The sequence below is a fragment of the Perna viridis genome, chromosome 2 (genome assembly GCF_037379345.1).
Source record: "Perna viridis isolate PV_CMFRI_1.1 ecotype Kerala chromosome 2, ASM3737934v1, whole genome shotgun sequence".
In the NCBI taxonomy this organism is placed as follows: domain Eukaryota; kingdom Metazoa; phylum Mollusca; class Bivalvia; order Mytilida; family Mytilidae; genus Perna; species Perna viridis.
In genome coordinates this window covers 23392561-23408728 of record NC_142446.1, presented here as the reverse complement: position 1 = coordinate 23408728, position 16168 = coordinate 23392561, and the positions used below count along the sequence as shown (strand labels likewise).

The following is a 16168-nucleotide window of genomic DNA, read 5'->3' as shown; positions in this document are numbered from 1 at the left end:
AAAATATAGGCAACATCATGTCTTAGACAACATAACCATAAGCATATTTCCAACAGCTTGTAGGTTCATATACTGCCATTTGGCCTGAGTTGTTATGAACTTCATGTATTGTTGAGGTTCTTTCAAAGTCAAAATCTTGCTTGCACACATACACATATAATAATGCTAATAAATTCATTATTTCAATAAGGGTCTAAAAAGATGTGGAAAATGTGATTTTTTTTATGCACAAACATTTTTGGATAACTTTAGAATATTTTTTTTAATGCACACTTACAGACAAGGGAAATAGATAATTCTACCATTTGATAATTGTTCATTTGACATCTTGTTGAGGTACTCTCAATCTTGGTTTTTGGGGGAATACTTTCAATGTGAAATAAATAATTTTTTGTGTGTGCAGGAAGTGCAAAAGTGCATGTACTCACCCCAAAAAAATACATAAAAATGGAACGACCTTAACATGAAATCAAGAGAGAATTTATACAGTGTTTACAAAGCTACACAAGGGGTCAAGGAATAGTTTACCACTTGGACAAAGAATTTTTTCTTAATTTGAAAGGTTGGTAGTCAAACTCTGTTGAATTGTTTTAAGGAACATTAGGGTCATTAAAGAATTTGTTTAGTCTATTTCCAGTCCTTTGATTAATTGGGAAATAGACGAACACTTCAATGATTTTTAGTATTGGTTCTGTGTGCCTGGGGTTAACCGATTTGTTGTACCAGTGTTCAACATATTGATGGAACCTAGCCATGTGTCCTGTAATTGTCAGGATAGAACCTAGCCATGTGTCCTGTAATTGTCAGGATGGAACCTAGCCATGTGTCCTGTAATTGTCAGGATGGAACCTAGCCATGTGTCCTGTAATTGTCAGGAGGGAACCTAGCCATGTGTCCTGTAATTGTCAGGTATCAGGAAGCTACACCTAGAGCAACAATGTTGTGCACTGAGTGCAAACCTAAAAAATCATGAAGTTTTGTGTTTTCTTGTAGCTCTACCAGCAAACTGTTGAAGTGTTCACATATTTTCGATTCAGTTCATGGTTTGAACACCTATTTCCACATGATTAAATATTCCTTGACTGCAGACTGTGATATATTTTGCATGAAATGTACATATGCCTCACCTTAGTATTTTTTTGGAAAAATCAAAAGTCACTTAAAAGGATGTGCGCCCAAAGCCATATTTTCATACATTTTTGGCAAAAAGTGAATTTGTTGAGAAATAATATAGATTTGCCTACAAGTGTTTCAGAGAGTTGTAATCCATAGTTCATTGAAATATTTTTTCATTAAAAATTTGATTGCTCTTGGTTTATAGAAAATGTACTCAGGGGTGGATCCAGGATTTTAGAATGGAGGGGGGGCATACAGTTAAAATTATTTTAGGTTTAATTTTTGAAATATTCTTCTAGAGTGGGTGCAATGTAGATATCTTTTGTGGTAAAATTAGTAAGAAATTAAAGTTTCAACCTAAAACCGCCTAAATCTACCCCTGACAACCCGTGCTTTGCAAAATTTAGAATGGGGGAGGGGTTCCATGCCTGCCACACCCCCACCTAAATCCGCCCCTGATACTGTACTAATTAGGACCTTAGATGACATCATGTGATTTGGGGCACATCAAATAATGAAGGTAGAAGTTGAATAAGTAAAAATTATGCTATAGATCCTTTTGGGTTAACTGTGGGATACTCAACGAGCATGCTCAATAAACACTCTGTGAGGAAATTTTTTTTTTTCTACCCTGACTTAGACAAGTATATGATACATGTCAGATTGTAGAGAAGACATACTTAAAAGGGGTGCTATATTTAATCAACTCTATTTAAGAAATAAATATTGATTCTCAAAAGGAGAGACACTAATTGTAAGAGGACTGTATGTACATGTATCTTTGAACTACCTTTTTTTTAGTAAGCTAAGACTGTTATAAAAAAAAAGTCACAATCTTTATACCACAATAAGTTTTAAGAAAATCACTTTTCTAAATTTTTTACAATACAAACTATGTTCTAACTATTTGTCCCAAAAAAGTAGCTGGATTCAATTTTCAGATCAGTGTAATATTCTATGAACAAAATGTTGCCACATTATTTCATTGTATTAAATATTTATGAAGATAATTTTGCAGATTAGTGATCGATTGTTTTGCTATTTCAATTGATTTTTACATTAGAAAAAGATTTCACAGACTTAACAGAATTTAGTGAATACTTAATGACTACATTAGTATGGTACATTAAAAAAAATTATATGAGAAGAACAAGATTATTCAGGAGGGAAAAATCATAGCAGAAAACAAAAGCTATGAACAATATATGAGAAAGTTTTGGGTAACACTGTAGTTGTTTTGACATTGAAACTGTAGGAATATGTTTAGGACTTTCTTATGCGTGGCTTTGACTTGTAACTACATAAGAGGAGTTAACAAAGAAATGCATAGTTTGATTTCAATACAGTCGATTATTGAAAATTGGTAATTTTGCATTATTATATGGATCAGTGATATATATAGGGAGGTAACTGTCTTAGCAACATGATATGAGATAGTCATGAGTTAGGATCCCAGCTGTTGGTTCTGCTTTTGTGTCTTAAACAACAACAAACACCTTTATATTGATGTGATAGGCAAATTGATGGCCATGTTTTAAACGGAAACAAACTAATCAGTATGGCCGTCAAACTGAAAAGATTTTTTGTGCTGATTTTGAAGGTTTCTACATTGTATCTTGGATTTCAAATACTTCACTACTTTTATACTAGTATTATACAATTGGAAAATATTACTAAGCTTTCCCAAACTGAGATGGTTGATATGAAATTTTCAAATGAGGAGCCATGTTTTGAAAAGAGGAATTTTGTGTTTATAAAATGTATGAAATGTGCTACAGAAACTATGGCAACTATAATAAGACGGTTTGGACTAAAGCGAGTACTTAATTTTGTTCTTCCTGTAAAAAATAACATTTACTTAGGTTGGCCATTTATAATGGAAAAAAGTGACTATCGACCATCAAAATGGTCTTACAATATCATATTTGAGCATTCTATATATAATGAGAGCATAATGTCTGCAATCATGCCTAAAGATACCTTATATCTTACTATCATTCGGCATCCTTGGAGCAGACTGGTTTCTTCATACCAGTACTTTGGTCTTGATCGAATTTCTGAGGCACCTACAGGCAACTTTACTGAATATGTTAAAAATATTGAAAAATATGACAAAATATTTGGTGATCCAAGGAAACATAGGCTCAGAGGTTGTTTCCCAGATCATTTTTCTGTGGTGAAAAATTTAATGGGACATTGTTTGGGAATGCCTTTAGGTTTTCCACAAGGGAGAGGTAATATAACAGATAACAAGACTGCAATTCAAAAGTACATCAACTTCATAGACCAAAAATTTTCCCTTGTGATGATTGTGGAGTACATGTATGAATCTATGGTCTTACTGAAGAGACTTATGTGTTGGAAACTTCAGGATATTGTTCATAAGGTCTCTAATGTAATAGGCAACCATCACAAGTTCACAAAGGGGGATAACTATAAAATTTATGAAAAATTTAGTCATGTGGATTTCATCATTTATGATCACTTTAATGCTTCATTTTGGAAGAAAGTGAGAGATCAAGGACCTGACTTTTATGATGAGGTTAATCATTTTAAACTTGTACAATTGACATGTAATCAGTTTTGTTTTGTTGAAAAGAAGACAAATACTCAAGGAAAATTCTTAACAATTCCTAAATCTCGATTCAACGATCAATTTAATATCACATCGGAGGAGTGTAAAATGATGGATAAATATTTGTTGAAAGACTTAAGGAAACAGTATGATAAGGTAGAAAAACCTAAGAGGGTTGAAGAAACTGGGGAGTGGCATGAACCACAAAGAGGGTGTTCCTACCCTATACCAAAACATTGATATCAAATCTTGTCTTACGGTGTGTAGTTTCATCTGTAAACCTTTGGTATGAATTGGTAGTTTCAACAGCTTTATACCTGATGATGTATTTTTGATTTTTTCCTTTGTTTTTTGTTGTGTTTTAACTTACTATTAAACCTTACAATAATTTATCTGTTCTTATATATTTTGTGGTAAAATAAATGTTTTGTTGGTAAAAAGTTGCTGGTCGTTTTTTCCCATAATTTTTCAAGTTTTCACTTCTATTTAGAGTTATAGACTTTAACTAAAGAAAAGATTTTAAATAATTTAGAAAAATTAAAGTGACAGGCTTGTAATCCCTTCAATAAACATTCACATTTTAAATGTTTTTATTATGAACAAAGAAGATTTGTTCTTTGTATCTCCAAAAAAAATGATGATGCTTCAAAAATAAGTGCATGTGATGATTTTTGGTGATATTATTTCGTTGGTAGTTAATATTCATGTTTTTTTCATGGTTTATTTGACAAAGTGATGGTTACATTGCAAGGATGCTATTTTTAAAATTTTTTGGGTTTTTTTTTCAGAGTAAGTATAGTTTAAATGCCAATTTTTGGGATAATTACAGTAACATCTTGGGGATAGGATTTAACATCACATTTTTTAAAGTTAAGTTAACTATGCACCTACTTTAAATCAAAATCATACCCAGAATTGTATGAACTACCATCTTCTGTCTTTCTTGAGAAACATTGGTAATCCATTTGATATAACCATTACTTGTGTCAGTTGTTCATATGTAGTCTGCCAACATTCTACAATAATCCTATCTTCTGAAGCAATAATTCTGATTCTGTTATAGCTGAAATATTGCTGCTCAGGCGTTAAACCCCAAGATCAATCAATCAGTCTGATTCTGTTTAATTTTAGTCGTAATTGTTATACTATGTACCAGTAGTTCTGTTCAGTAATCCAAACAGAAAGAGCACTGCTCTAAAAAGGCAATATATGGGTGTGAATTCCTCATATTTTGGGGCCGATTTTCTGAACCATGAGAAAAACAGAAACTCTGTAAAAAAAGACAAACTTTTCCAGAATTAGAAACCCACTCAGTGATTGTCTTCATAGGTAATATACTGCCACCATGTAGAAGTCTAGTCCTTGACCTATGTGCTCCCGGGCATAACAAGGACTGAAGAGAGAGAGTAGAAGTTATTGCCCTTTTCTGTCAAACTTGATAATAATTTTTTCACTTCAATATCTAAAGCAGGTGGATACTTTAAAAAAACCTGTACAGAATAATAAAGGCTTCAATTTCCTTATTCGAACCAATGCTTTAAAGCATCTTTTTATAATTTTTGTCTTTCTATATGGCCACTAAAAAAATTGTGAATGTATAATGATATGATGTTTCTATTGTCATCTGACTTCTAAAGGTGTTTTGGTGTCCAGACAATAACTTGATGATAAGTATATAAATCTCTTTGTTATTGTACCTGAAGATGTCTTACCACCAAAGGATGGCTAGGATTTGTTTGAAGGGGATGTAACTTGAAATGCATAGGAAAAAAGAGCCAGAAGGGGACAGAGGCAAGTATTTAAGTTGAACCACTACTTCCTCTGGTTCATATGAATACAACATTGCAGCTGTTCCCGCAGATAATACAAAGGTGTAAATTGATTAATTTTGAGTCATACACAATTAACTTTACTTTCTATTGACATATTCAATGTTTACCTTATACCGTTTTTGTATTGTTGATGGGCAAGTAAAAAAGATTTTAAACTCATGATGATCCATGCTACAAAGAGTGCAACATATTTCTTTGATGGTGATGTTTTATACCAATCATTCATTTAATTCCATAGTGCTAAAAATATTCTCCTGTATCAATCTACAAGTGTCATAGAATTCATTTTTCTAATTCACATTAGGATTAAAACTGTTTAAAGTGGCTTTGAAAACATTACCACTTGTTGTGCTGTGCATGAATATAACTGGGTTTGGCCCTGTTTTTGCTATATTGGTTCTTGCAGTGTTAATTTTAGTTAGGAGAGCACAATTTGTTTCCATCTGCAAGCAGCGTGACTGTGCTTTAAGATGAGGCAATGTTATAACAGTTTAAAAAAAAAAAAAAAAAAAAAATAATGACTTGAGAGCTGAAAAAAAAGGTCATGAGCTTCCGCTGCTCAAAAAAGTATGAATTTTTTAAGAAGTAGGGTTCATTTTTTGGCCCCTCGCCATAGGAGAATTAATCTAGAGTGCTTTATTTTGCCTGAATGATGTCTCCCAGTATCATTACTTTGTTGACCCCTTGAATTCATTTCTTTCGCTTTTAGGCCAAACTGAGGCCAGAAATTTGAAAAAAAATCTTCATATTTTTTTCACATGAGTGACCCTTTAGGTGTAGCTTATGTTTACACTATATTTTCCCCACTATGTTTGGGACTTGACTAAAGTAGCGTTTAAACTTTATCTACTTCTGTAATTAAGACAAGTTAACTTAAATGGTAGATTCTCATCCAACCTTCATAAAAAATATGGGGCTGGTGGGAGTATTTTATTTTTAAGTCGCTAATATTGTTAGCGACTTCTTGCGCTCATAATTTCAGTACTTTATATTTGCATATGATTTGCTTAATTATAATTACACTACACGTAATGCTGCAGATCTGTGCCATGTTTATTGCCATAGCATCATAGTTCTAGTTCTACGAGATAAAAATGTACCTCTTAAATATCATACTCGTGTGTTCTACATGTGTTTCTTGCTTGTATGAGGACATGAAATGTTCGGTTACCATTGAACATTACTCAGTATCTGATTCAGGCACAGGGACTTGTTACAAGACTATATAGGTCATATATATATGAATATTTATTGCCAGTTGTTTAATTTGGATCCTAATCTGGTTCCCTGGTCAATATCATTAGCAACCCAAAGATCGCTACAATGTACCTCTTTTAAAAAATATCATATATGTTTTTTTGCTTGTATGGGAATGGGAAGTTTACGTAGATAGATGAAATGATTAATTAGTATTGAAGTTATGTAATATTACCAAGTTTCTGATTCAAACACAGTGCTGTTACAATTGACTACATATAGGTCATATATATTTTCAGGACCCCAATTTCTATATATAGCCATGGCCAGTATTTTAATCTGGTTCTGGGTAATTGATTAGGGACTTTGAAAACATCAGTCTTTGATTTAAGATTTAATTTTTATTTCTTACTAGATATTTTCTACCCTAATTTTAGCTATTTGAAGTATAGATATGTTCTAAATCCATAGCAACATCAGTTTTTGAAAAGAAACATCATTTTAGTCACCAAGAAATGAAAAATTTGTGTGTTATAGAATCTCAATACTAGAAACTGACATGAAAAAAAAAATCCTGTTTTTGAATTTTTTAACATTTTTTGTCAATTTTTTTAGGGGCAGGAGGGGAAGATAATTTACTAATTAATTTTATTTGGCCTTATTGTTAACCCTTTTTACCTTTTTTTACTGAGATTGTGACTTAACTCATTTTTTTAGCCTGTACCAGCTTTAGCCTAAGGGGACTTTAGATTTGCACTTTCTGTCCGTCTGTCTGTCTTTCAGTGCAGAAAAAATTAAAGTTTTCTACACTTTTTTTCTAAACACTTGCAGATATTGAGCTGATTTTTGGTATGACAGTCAACCCTTATGAGTTACAGATCAAGTTTACGCTTCATTCCACTTCGCTGATTTTTGTCCGAGTTATTGCTATTGAGCTTTGAAAAATTGAGCAAAATTTACTGATATAGAGTATGCAATGTCAGTCATTAAACAGTTCCCAATATATGGGCGAGATATAGAGTATGCAGTGTAAGTCATAAAACTAGAGTTCTCAATGTAGGGGTGAGATATAGAATATGCTGTGCAAGTCATAAAACTAATTTCTGAGTGTAGGGGTTAGATATAGAGTATGATGTGTAAGTCATAAAACTGAGTTCTGAGTGTAGTGGTGACATGGAGTATGCAATGGGAGTTATTAAACAGTTCTCAATGTAGGGATGAGATATAGAGTATGCTGTATAAGTCATAAAACTGAGTTCTGAGTGTAGGGGTGAGATATAGAGTATGCTTTGTAAGACATAAAATTGAGTTTTGAGTGTAGTGGTGACATGGAGTATGCAATGGAAGTTATTAAACAGAGTTCTCAATGTAGGGGTGAGATATAGAGTATGTTGTGTAAGTCATAAAACTGAGTTCTGAGTGTAGGGGTGAGATATAGAGTATGCTTTGTAAGACATAAAATTGAGTTCTGAGTGTAGCGGTGACATGGAGTATGCAATGAAAGTTATTAAACAGAGTTCTCAATGTAGGGGTGAGATATAGAGTATGCTGTGTAAGTCATAAAACTGAGTTCTGAGTGTAGGTTTGAGATATAGAGTATGCTTTGCAAGACATAAAACTGAGTTCTGAGTGTAGCTGTGACATGGAGTATGCAATGAAAGTTATTAGGGCTGAGATATAGAGTTTGCAATATAAGTCATGAAAATAGAGTTCTCAATGTAGGGGTGACATGGAGTATGCTTTGTAAGATGTAAAACTGAGTTCTGAATGTAGAGGTGACATGGAGTATGCTTTGTATGATGTAAAACTGAGTTCTGATTGTAGGGATGATATGGAGTATGCTGTGCAAGTCATAAAACTGAGTTCTGAGTGTAGGGGTGACATGGAGTATGCAATGGAAGTTATTAAACAGAATTCTCAAAGTAGGGGTGAGATATAGAGTATGCTTTGTAAGACATAAAACTGAGTTCTGAGTGTAGCGGTGACATGGAGTATGCAATGGAAGTTATTAAACAGAATTCTCAAAGTAGGGGTGAGATATAGAGTTTGCAGTGTAAGTCATAAAATTAGAGTTCTCAATCTATGGGTGACATGGAGTATGCTTTGTAAGACATAAAACTGAGTTCTGAGTGTAGGGGTGACATGTAGTATGCTTTGTAAGACATAAAAATGAGTTATGAGTGTAGGGGTGACATGGAGTATGCTTTGTAAGACATAAAACTGAGTTCTGAGTGTAGGGGTGACATGGAGTATGCTTTGTAAGACATAAAACTGAGTTCTGAGTGTAGGGGTGACATGTAGTATGCTTTGTAAGACATACAAACTGAGTTCTGAGTGTAGGGGTGACATGTAGTATGCTTTGTAAGACATAAAAATGAGTTATGAGTGTAGGGGTGACATGGAGTATGCTTTGTAAGACATAAAACTGAGTTCTGACTGTAGGGGTGACATATAGTATGCTTTGTAAGACATAAAAATGAGTTTTGAGTGTAGGGGTGACATGGAGTATGCAATGGAACTTATTAAACAGAGTTGTTAATGTAGGGTGAGATGTAGGGTATGTAAGTCCCAAAGCAAAGTTTTGACTATGGGGGTGAGATATAGGGTCATAAAATATAGGTGTATTTATATTTTCCACACTTTTAATCTTAATGCTTGCAGATATTGAGCTGATTTTTGGTATGTTAGCCTACAATTATGAGATACAGATCAAGTTTATGTTTCGTTCCACTCCGCTGATTTTTATCTGAGTAATGGCCCTTGAGCTTTCAAAAATTTACCAAAATTTAAGTTTTCCGCACTTTTTTCTAAAGGTTGCAGATATTGAGCAGATTTTTGGTATGTGCGTCTACCCTAATAAGTTACAGATCAAGTGAAGGTTTCGTTCCACTTCACTAATTTTTGTATGAGTTATGGCCCCTGAATTTGTCTAAATTTAAGTTACCTGCACTTCTTTCTAAACATTTGCAGATATTGAGCTGATTTAATGTATGTGAGCTTACTTTGATGAGTTGTAGATCAAGTTTACATTTCATTCCATCTTGCTGATTTTTTCCAAAGTTACCAACTTTCAGTTTTATGCACCATACCAAAATTTCAGTTAACATGCTTTTCTTAAAGACTTAAGATATTGTGTTGGTTTTTTTTTTTGATAAATCACTCATGCATCTGTTAAATGGATTTGAACTATGATCGTACTAAGTCTGTCATAAAATTTCTGCACTTAACTTGTAATCCTAAGTTTCTAAAAGATGAACTTTTCTGAAACTACTTGGGCAAACAATTTGAAAGTTTATAGAATTGATCTGTGTATTCCTCCTTTTGCATGTCTCAGTGGGCGGCTGGAGTCCTCTCAGAGTTTTGATGGCAACACTAAGGATTAACACCTGATAGTCTATATCTCAGCTTATAGTAAGATAATGAATGCTAAGTTGTATTTATTGTGGTGTTTCTATATAAGTAGACTGTTTTATATATATTTTTATTTATAAGTTTCCACAATAAAGGTTGATTTGACCTGTGGTTACTTGTCATAAAAGTCAGAAATAATGTGTGTATGGTCCAGTGCCCATGTTTGTAATAAAGGCTGCATGGAGCCTCTTGGCTGTAAAGGTAACTAGTGTTAATTCTTATATTGCTGACAAGTATTTTTTTTTAATTTATCACTGCTGATTCACCAATAATTTTCATTAATTTTCACTGACTAATGCTATCATTTCGACCGTAGACCTGAATATTCTTTCTTTGTGCTGAAATATATATGTCACTGAATGATAATTGTTTAATTAAACAAATAATTAAACATTTAAGAAACGTAAGTAGTGAACTGATTTAAATAAGTAACTATAGTCAACAAGGAATGTGATTGCTTAATTCTATGACAAATCTTTATAGATGAAACGTCGGTATTTAATTTTAAATTGTTCCCTATTTATCTTTCTTCTTACCTTAGCCATTTAGGAAACAATTCTATTTGATACCTTTCATTCAGTTGAATGGAATATTTTGAAGTGACGAAGATTTATTTTATGTATTGCATAGTATAAACAAACTTTAAATATCTTCACTTACAAATATTGATCGTTCATGTGATCAATAATGTAATTTGGTGACTTCTGTGTCATGCTGTTTATGTGTGAAGTTTTACTAAGGCCATTTTCTTTGGAAGCTGTTTAGTGTTAGGATTTTCTCACTTTAACTATTTGGAGCAGTTTAGATTGGCTTTATAAACTTTTTAAGACTTTTCAGAATTGATCTGTGTTATTGATGTGTGCTTTGATGAATATGTTGACGTTTTCTATCATGGATAATGTTTAAAGTAAAATTTTGATATGGCTAGCAGAGAACAAAGAAGACTTTATCAGGATCCTTATCAGTATAGGCAGGTAATTGACATTTATTTGGTGTTAAACACACTATAAAATATCCATCAATGACCATATACTGAATTTATGGGATTTTATTACCAAGGGAGATAACTGACTCTTTTATTTCATTTATTTATTTTTTTTGACATGTTTTTGAGGTAAGATAGTTCCTTTTTTCTGTTTAGTGGTGTAAAACATCAAACAATCAAGACAATTTGTAACAATTCATCAGTACTAGGGGAAACCTCAGTTGGGTAACATTTATGGGAGGCAAGGGATTGAAACATGATGTCCCTGTAGTTGTTACTAAGGCATTCTATCTTTTTTTAACCATTTTCTGCATTTTCTGTAGTATTAATGTAAAAAATATATGTCAAGAATTTTTACAATGAAAAGTTCAAAAACATTTTATTTTTCTGCATGTATTTTGAGTTCAGTAAGAGAAAATGTTCCTGATTTCTTAATATTTGTATGTCTTATAAATGAACTTAATTTTGCTTATGGATTTTATGAAAATAAATAAAATACATTCTTTTTTTTTCCAATATTTCGTAATGATTAATCAAAAATATTTTGATTTCATGATTATTTTTTTTGTGCCAAATTTTTCCATTCACACCTATTGATTGTTTAAACTATCCTCAGGATATTAGTATTTTCCCGCGTTTCTATCACGTACGACGGGCTGTCAGCAAATTGAAAATTTGTCTTTGTTTTTATTTTTACATATAAAGTATAGATAATACTCTTTATTTACTTCATGAGAAAGAAAGAAACATAATAAATGTTCATACTCTAGGTAGGGATAGATATATAGAAATCAACATTTGTCACTCTATTCTTGCTTTGGTTACAACTATTTTATTTGCTGAAAGAGAATGTTATGGATAGGATGATAAGTAATTAAACAGTTATCTCCCCTGATTTTTTACAATATTATGCAGAATATGCCCTAATGATTCCTGATGATTTTTAATTTTATTTCTTGATGAATTGAAAGGCTATGTTTGCTACAATCATTTTATGTGTTAGATCTTTCTATTTTTTAGGGTAGTTAATTTTGAATAAAGTTGTTGCTTATTTTATTGTAACACATAAAAGAATTGAATTGTATTTTAGTTCGTGCACTTATAGGTGCATCACAGTTACATACTTGGTTTGAAACTGTGTTGAACAAGGTTATTAGAAATAAATCAAAGAATGGTTGAGAAAGAATTATGTTTAGTTTTTGTTAACTTTACTAAAAAGGCTGAGATGTTTTAAAGGATTTATCTAGTAGTGCTGTCTTGATTTTTGATAGAATTAAGGAGGGGTTCAGTTTGTTCCAGATTTTAACTATTATGATATTGAAAGATTTCTTTATCTTGGTCAGTCCACATAATGGCTATACTAAATCAGTGTCTCAAGGGGTATAAATATCAACTTTGGACAGAAACTTGTACAAGTTATTGAGTTAGTTGTATGGACAATACATATAGTATATTAAGTTTTCTAGGAGATTCTCTTTCAGAGTGTGGAATGCAATCTAGTTCAGAGTACCAGTATATCAGTTCTAGCAGCATCAAGCTGTTCTATGAGTATCACATACTTTGTAACCATATTCAAGTAGTGACCAAATGAAAACCGGTATATAAGCTTTGACCTTCTCTCATGATAAGTGTGTTGAAAAAATTCAATATTTTATTTTATATAATATGTATAGATAAAAATTGTTTTTTTAGAAAGTTTTGAATAGAGATTACCACAATGTAGATAAATTCTTATTAAGTGTACAAAAGGGATGATGTTGACAGACAATGTATTTGATGTTGAAATACCTCCATAAAGTTGGCATGGAACTTACAATCAAAATTATTCCCTTGAAATAGCCCAAGGTTTTAAGAAATGGATTAAGATTCTTCACCTAAAGTAAACTGTGTAATCCTTTTCATGTAATAAGTGGTGGTCTATTTAACATGTAAGAAAGTTTCTATCATTATTTCAAAAACAGATTAAAAGATCATTAAGTCTAATTAAGAATTTACAAGGTTTATCAGAGTTGATAACCGTATGAAATTATATATTACTGGTATACAATAGTTACTTTGTTAATAAAATGCTTAAACATCTAGACATACTTTGTATTATACTCAGGGATGGTGTAATACAGTGCATTTCTTGATATTTCTATTTATATGGAAAAAAAAACTAAGAAACAATATATACCATTATTTTTTTCGCTGGTTATATATGATGAGTAGAATTAGATTGAGTACTACCTCATGTATATGTCAAACATTAAATGATGATTGAGTACTACCTCATGTACATGTCAAACATTAAATGATGATTGAGTACTACCTCATGTATACGTCAAACATTAAATGATGATTGAGTACTACCTCATGTACATGTCAAACATTAAATGATGATTGAGTACTACCTCATGTATACGTCAAACATTAAATGATGATTGAGTACTACCTCATGTATACGTCAAACATTAAATGATGATTGAGTACTACCTCATGTATACGTCAAACATTAAATGATGATTGAGTACTACCTCATGTATACGTCAAACATTAAATGATGATTGAGTACTACCTCATGTACATGTCAAACATTAAATGATGATTGAGTACTACCTCATGTATACGTCAAACATTAAATGATGATTGAGTACTACCTCATGTACATGTCAAACATTAAATGATGATTGAGTACTACCTCATGTATACGTCAAACATTAAATGATGATTGAGTACTACCTCATGTATACGTCAAACATTAAATGATGATTGAGTACTACCTCATGTATATGTCAGACATTAAATGATAAACATATTAGCATGGGTAAACTTGATGTATGTAACAGCTATGAGACATTTATAAATTGTGAACAATTTCAAGGCATGCCATTTTCCACTGGTGATGACGACGGCAGTACTTTCACAGTGTTATGATATCAGCAGTTTTAAATATTTTGATTTTCAGTTGACCTATACATTACACTATAGAAAATAGATTTTCAGAGTCTAAATTGATAAATATATCAGCTGATTTTACATGGGTTTTAGAAGACTGAAGTAATTTATAGTTGCATATAATTATTTCATTAATATTTTTTATATTTTGTTTTAATATATTACAATGTTTTGTTTGATTTCAATTAAAACCCAGGAAAAGAAAGAAAAAATACAATAAGGTTTTTGCTGTATATCATGAAAGACATGACAGGTTAACAATGCCATACACGTGTACATGCTAGTTTTATAATAAGTTAATGTAATCATTGATGATAGCACTGGAACATCCAATACACATTTTTACACAGCTCATATTTTAAAGTTTCTCATCCTTGCAATATGTTACCAACTAATTTTGTAACCTATCTTTCCTAACTTCCAAAAGTAATGTACACAAAGTCAAATTCTTCAAATCATCCTATGACATATAAATCACTAATACTGACCATGGTTTGTACAGATGAGTAAAAGTCATTGGTTGACTTGTCATCAGTTTTAACACTGTTTATGACCATTGTATTCACCTTAAGTGTTTCTGTCAGTAAGTTCTACTGTTGTGAAATGTAAACTTCAATGAAAGATATTGCTGTATTTTGACTTTACATTTTTGTATTTAGATCAAGAAAATGTATAAGTAGAATTTTCTTTTATTATTCAAATCTTACAAATAAATACATAGAGTTTCTGTTGTTTTATTCATGCATCATTAATGATATGGTTAATTCTTTGTTTTAATTTTAGGCTGAGGCAGAATTACAGAAAAGACAGGGTATAAATCAACAGGAAATGGCTGATTCATCAGATGAAGAAATGGAGAAAGAAACATTCGAAGATGAAGGTATTTTATGTTTATTGTCATTACCAGGTCTGTCAAAGTTTACTCCTACCATAGGCCAGGGATTACACTGATTTCATTCTATACTTGAGGACAAGAATTTAGACATCAAGAAGACCGAACAGTCATGTAACTGGACCCTGGCTGTTAACTCACTTAGTTCTCTTATTGAGGAGAGTCTGTATAGATGTTTTAGAATTAGTGCCTCATAAAAATAAAAAAGAAATTTTAACATCTTTGTAAATATTTTGAAATCTTCATTCTTCAATGAATTTTTACTTAATAATACATATCTCAGTACTTTGTCCTGAAGAAAAATATAAAGAAACCTAATATTGAAGATCAAGGTCTCAAAAATTTAATTTAAACTTATTTTTTTTAAATGACTATTGTTTATTTTATGTTAGGTCCTACAATCTTTCGTTTCTAGTTCTATTTAGTCACTTAATATTATCTTTAATTAATGCTTTGGTAATGTCACTATTTATGCATCAAGCAGCTGATAAAAAACCAAAATGTGCTCCTGAACTCCCTTAAATACTTTTTATTTAGTCAAATGGACAATTAGTACTAGTATTCATTCATTCATTCATTCATTCATTCATTCATTCATACCTTTATTTTTTCTATAACAGAGATTAAATACATGAAGGAAATAGAAATGTATAATTATAAAATGATAAGTGCAAAAAATGAAGAAAATTTGTTACATATATTATGACAATTACACTTTGTGCAAAGTTGAAGAAAATAAATCATGAATTATGTTTCTAACTATATTATAATAGAAGTATGTTGTTAATCATCACCTATATTGGCTTTTTGAATATATACTTTTAATTTAAGGTTTTTGACTTTTTTTGTGTTTGCAAGTTTTTTATACCTTATCTCAACAACTAACAAAATTCAGGGGGTATAGGAATAACTCTGTCTGTCTGTCTGTCTGTCTGTCTGTTCCTCTTTAGGTCTGTCCAAATATCTTGTAAACAAAACTCCATGGAAGCTGCTGAAAAGAAAAGTGCAACTCCTCCTTATCCACTTAAGGATATTATTTATGAAACTTCTGAGGAAGGTTAAGGATTATATGTAGATCTATACAAAGAAAAACATTATTGTCTTATGTCTCCGATGGGAGAGAACCCAATTTAGGAGTTTTACATGCTAAATCAAATTGTATTTACTCTGCCTTAATACTATAGGAAGGTTAGGCATCATATGTTAATGTGCATGTAATAATG

At 31.6% G+C, this 16168-nt stretch overlaps 2 protein-coding genes across 10 annotated transcripts in view; both read left to right on the top strand.

Annotated features, from left to right (window-relative positions):
• Nucleotides 1–16168, top strand: part of LOC148624134 (uncharacterized) — a 62397-nt gene that overhangs the window by 18671 nt on the left and 27558 nt on the right. For 8 of the 9 annotated variants that reach the window (XM_088566653.1, XM_088566657.1, XM_088566660.1 and 5 more), the window contains one exon: nt 14837–14933. In XM_088566653.1, the coding sequence (XP_088422779.1) occupies nt 14837–14933 (97 nt within the window). Of the gene's footprint in view, nt 1–10794; nt 11106–14836; nt 14934–16168 lie in introns of those variants that run through there. The other variant, XM_088566661.1, reaches the window with a different exon arrangement.
• Nucleotides 1685–4083, top strand: LOC148624135 (galactosylceramide sulfotransferase-like). Its single transcript, XM_088566666.1, has one exon. It carries the CDS (start codon nt 2675–2677, stop codon nt 3929–3931), a length of 1257 nt encoding a protein of 418 aa, XP_088422792.1. The 5' UTR covers nt 1685–2674; the 3' UTR covers nt 3932–4083.

What these genes read in the sequence shown, in the direction of transcription:
- LOC148624135 (XM_088566666.1), top strand. Translation starts at nt 2,675, where the DNA reads ATGGCCGTCAAACTGAAAAGATTTTTTGTGCTGATTTTGAAGGTTTCT.